The sequence below is a fragment of the Octopus bimaculoides genome, chromosome 18 (assembly GCF_001194135.2).
Source record: "Octopus bimaculoides isolate UCB-OBI-ISO-001 chromosome 18, ASM119413v2, whole genome shotgun sequence".
Classification (NCBI taxonomy): Eukaryota; Metazoa; Mollusca; class Cephalopoda; order Octopoda; family Octopodidae; genus Octopus; species Octopus bimaculoides.
The window spans coordinates 49,162,545-49,165,778 of NC_068998.1; the positions used below are offsets into that span (position 1 = coordinate 49,162,545).

General features: G+C 32.6%; 1 protein-coding gene and 1 long non-coding RNA gene across 2 annotated transcripts in view; one reads left to right on the top strand and one right to left on the bottom strand.

The window, feature by feature from the left end:
- Positions 1-3,234, bottom strand: part of LOC128249876 (uncharacterized) — a 38,572-nt gene that overhangs the window by 31,725 nt on the left and 3,613 nt on the right. The window lies entirely within an intron of this gene.
- The window catches only part of LOC128249874 (uncharacterized), a 6,208-nt gene that overhangs the window by 2,050 nt on the left and 924 nt on the right, over positions 1-3,234 (top strand). Inside the window, exons 2-4 of the mRNA XM_052974417.1 lie at positions 897-996; positions 2,075-2,159; positions 2,693-2,728. Of these exons, the coding sequence (XP_052830377.1) occupies positions 897-996; positions 2,075-2,159; positions 2,693-2,728 (221 nt within the window). The remainder of the gene's footprint in view (positions 1-896; positions 997-2,074; positions 2,160-2,692; positions 2,729-3,234) is intronic.

Here is a 3,234-nt window from a genome sequence, read left to right on the forward strand (position 1 = left end):
AAAAAAAAAAAAAAAAAAAAAAAAAAGAAAAAAAAAAGGTTACGATTATTACTAAACGAATTTTTAAGAATCGGTTTTAGTGAGATTTCTTTTGTTGAAGCATTCTATGGAAAAATATTTTGTGACAACACAATTCTGTGCATGTCGTGTAATCTTATGTATTTGAGGTAGTAAGTAAATTAAGATAACATATAAGATTAATTACTGTTCAATATTTCTGTGTTTATTTCCTATCCAGTAGCAAATTGTATCGCAAATATTTATACATATAAGAAGTATTCAATATTCAATACTGAAATTTCATTGTTAAACGTAATATATCATATTCTATGTTTTAGAATTTACCTGTTGATTCCCAGTAAGAACGAATATGTTAGGTGTTATAGTAATATGGTTGGTTTCAGTTATTCTGGTTGTTAGTATCGATTGAAGTATTGTATTACTGAATATTGACACCCTAGCATATCACAGTGTACGTTTTGGGGTCTGCGCCGGGTTGAGTGAGTAGCTAAGAAGCTTGCTTCCGAACCATATAGTCAGACACCATAGATTCGTCAATAAAAAATAGATCTAACTTCCTTTTTAAAGTACTTTTCAAACGATTGTTTTTTTTTTCAAAACTACTAAGAACTTTCACTTCACAAACCGGAAAACAAAACCATCACACAGCAATATTCGTAGAAGTATTCTGATATCTCTCGAGCCTAAAGTTATACGAACAGGTATATCAGTCCAGAAGCAAATTATGTATAAATATACATTATTCAACATTGTTTTCTTCTGTTTCCGTATTGTATTTTGAGCATAATAAACTCACGAATTTTTCTTTCAACCACATGATTTAAAAACAAGGATTTAATTTCCTACTTTGTCTTTGTCGTTTTATCAATATTTAGGTACAGCAGTGGCACAAGATTGTGATTTCTTGCAAAACAAATACTGTCCATATGCCATGATAGATTTTAGTGAAATTACGAACGAAAACGTTTTCTGCCGGTAAATATCCTCTAACTGCTTCTATTAATATTAATTTGATTAATGGGAGAGACGGAAGATGGAAAAGGCGAAAATCTTTCTATGTTGATCACTAAAATTGTTTTGAGCCGTCTAGCATCGATACCTTGTGGGTGTAGTTCTGAAAATCTGATTTAGGTGTGTCATTCGGTGTATATGTGCCTCTTCAATAGGTATCTCGTTAAAATAAACTCTGTTTCGAAAGATTCCTCGGTCTTCGTATATAGAGGTGGCAAATTAAAGCGTACACCTTCGTTCTTTTAGAAGATCCATAACAAATATCAGATACAATAAAAAAAAGAACAAAACAAAACAGAATACATCGAAACAAGTACTTTTGTAAAAACGTATGTTTCATTTCGTTGAATTATCATGGAGCTTGAAAATATTTCTAAGAAAAATATGTGTGTGTGTCTATATACATGTACAAACACAGACAGGCACACAGACACACACGTGCACACATATACACATATTTGTATATATATATTTATCGACCATACATATTCAATACGCAAACGCCACATACATGTCGATAGGCCGCGATTTAGCGCGGTAGTGGTTACTCCCTGAAATTGACGGTGGTTGAAGCGACTGAATGTCATAGAGAATCAAGACAACTCACCCCAGATGTCATTAAGGAAGATGAGACATCAATTTTGCACCGTTTTTGTCACCTATATTCCCTTCTGAATAAAAGTAAAAAAAAGTAGCAGTATTTATTTTTCTTTTACTTACCCATTCTAGAAGCTGGATAGCTGAACTTAAAGCAATGTGCTTGTTTCAGTAGAATATATATATGAAGCTAATAACTCCGATTTTGGTGGAAAATACTGAATATTTGTTCTATTTTTGAGGAATATTTATGTTCGTTCACTTTGGTTGAACAGTAATCAATTAAATATGCCTCCATTGTTTACTACATATATTTTTCGTACTCCAGGAATATAAAACATAAATTTCGCTTGGAATCGCTTACGTCTCAGAACGAAATACCTTCCTAAAATGTCAGGATAATTCAACATTTTCTGTTTGCCAATAATTTATGATTTTTTCGCAGACGTTACAAAGATTTTGATTATTGTTTTCATACAATACTCCCCTGTCAAAAATACTATGATTTCGTGTATTTCGAAACCTGTGAGGTAAGATATTTTTATTACTCTGGGCTCAGTTGCTACTACTATTGTTTAGTCAATTTTCTTGTTAGCTTCGCCAGTTTTAGTGGTAGAGATATCTGCTATAAAATTATATTATATATAACGTAAAGATTTCCACAAGTTGTATTATATATCTTAGTTATTCTTTCATGCATACATGTTTTCTGGCAGTCACATGACGTCTGCCACGTTGGGGATGTTCAGCGCATATTCAGGCTTGAAATACCGCTTCTTATGATCCGATATACATTCCGATTATAGTGTAATATTTCCTGAAATATGTGACTGAAATGATATACGCGAACGAAACAAAACTGCATCATACTTTACAATGGACTTCTTTTTTCTTCATCTCTGACATAGTGTATTACAGGTGTTTATTCTTCCGAGATGGATATGATGCAACACAATTTCGTCTAATGATAACATTCTTAGTTTGGGAATATTGAATAAGAGATAATAGACGTATTATTTGTATTGAATTTTCAATTTCACAATACATAAGTTCTTTTTTACAGTACTCTAGCAAGGAGAACGACTCTAGCAGACCTGAGGTACGTAAAACTCTTATAACGCCACACTATGAACCTAATATTGATATTTATATTACAACTGTAATAACACTATGTCACACCTACTTCACACCAGTATGAATATTACTGTAATAACCAAAGCCATATCATTTTCATATTAATGAGATGTATTGGTAAGGCCGGTGAAAATTTCGTTCCAGTAAGACTACAATAATAAGGAATGGACTGATAGTAGCACTAAAGATATCTCAAAACAAATAATATGCAATATCCCTGTGTCAGCTCAAAGTAAACGTAGTTTTCTTATTAAAAAGAGACTCTACTTGCATTACCAGTCAAGATATCTACATACTAATATGCTGTTTTGGAGATATTACGATACGTTTCGGGTCATTACAGCGCGGAAAAATTTAGAGACACGGAGTGTATGTATGTATGTATGTAAATATGTATGTAGTATGTATACACACACACACACACACACACACACACACACACACACACACACACACACACACACACACACA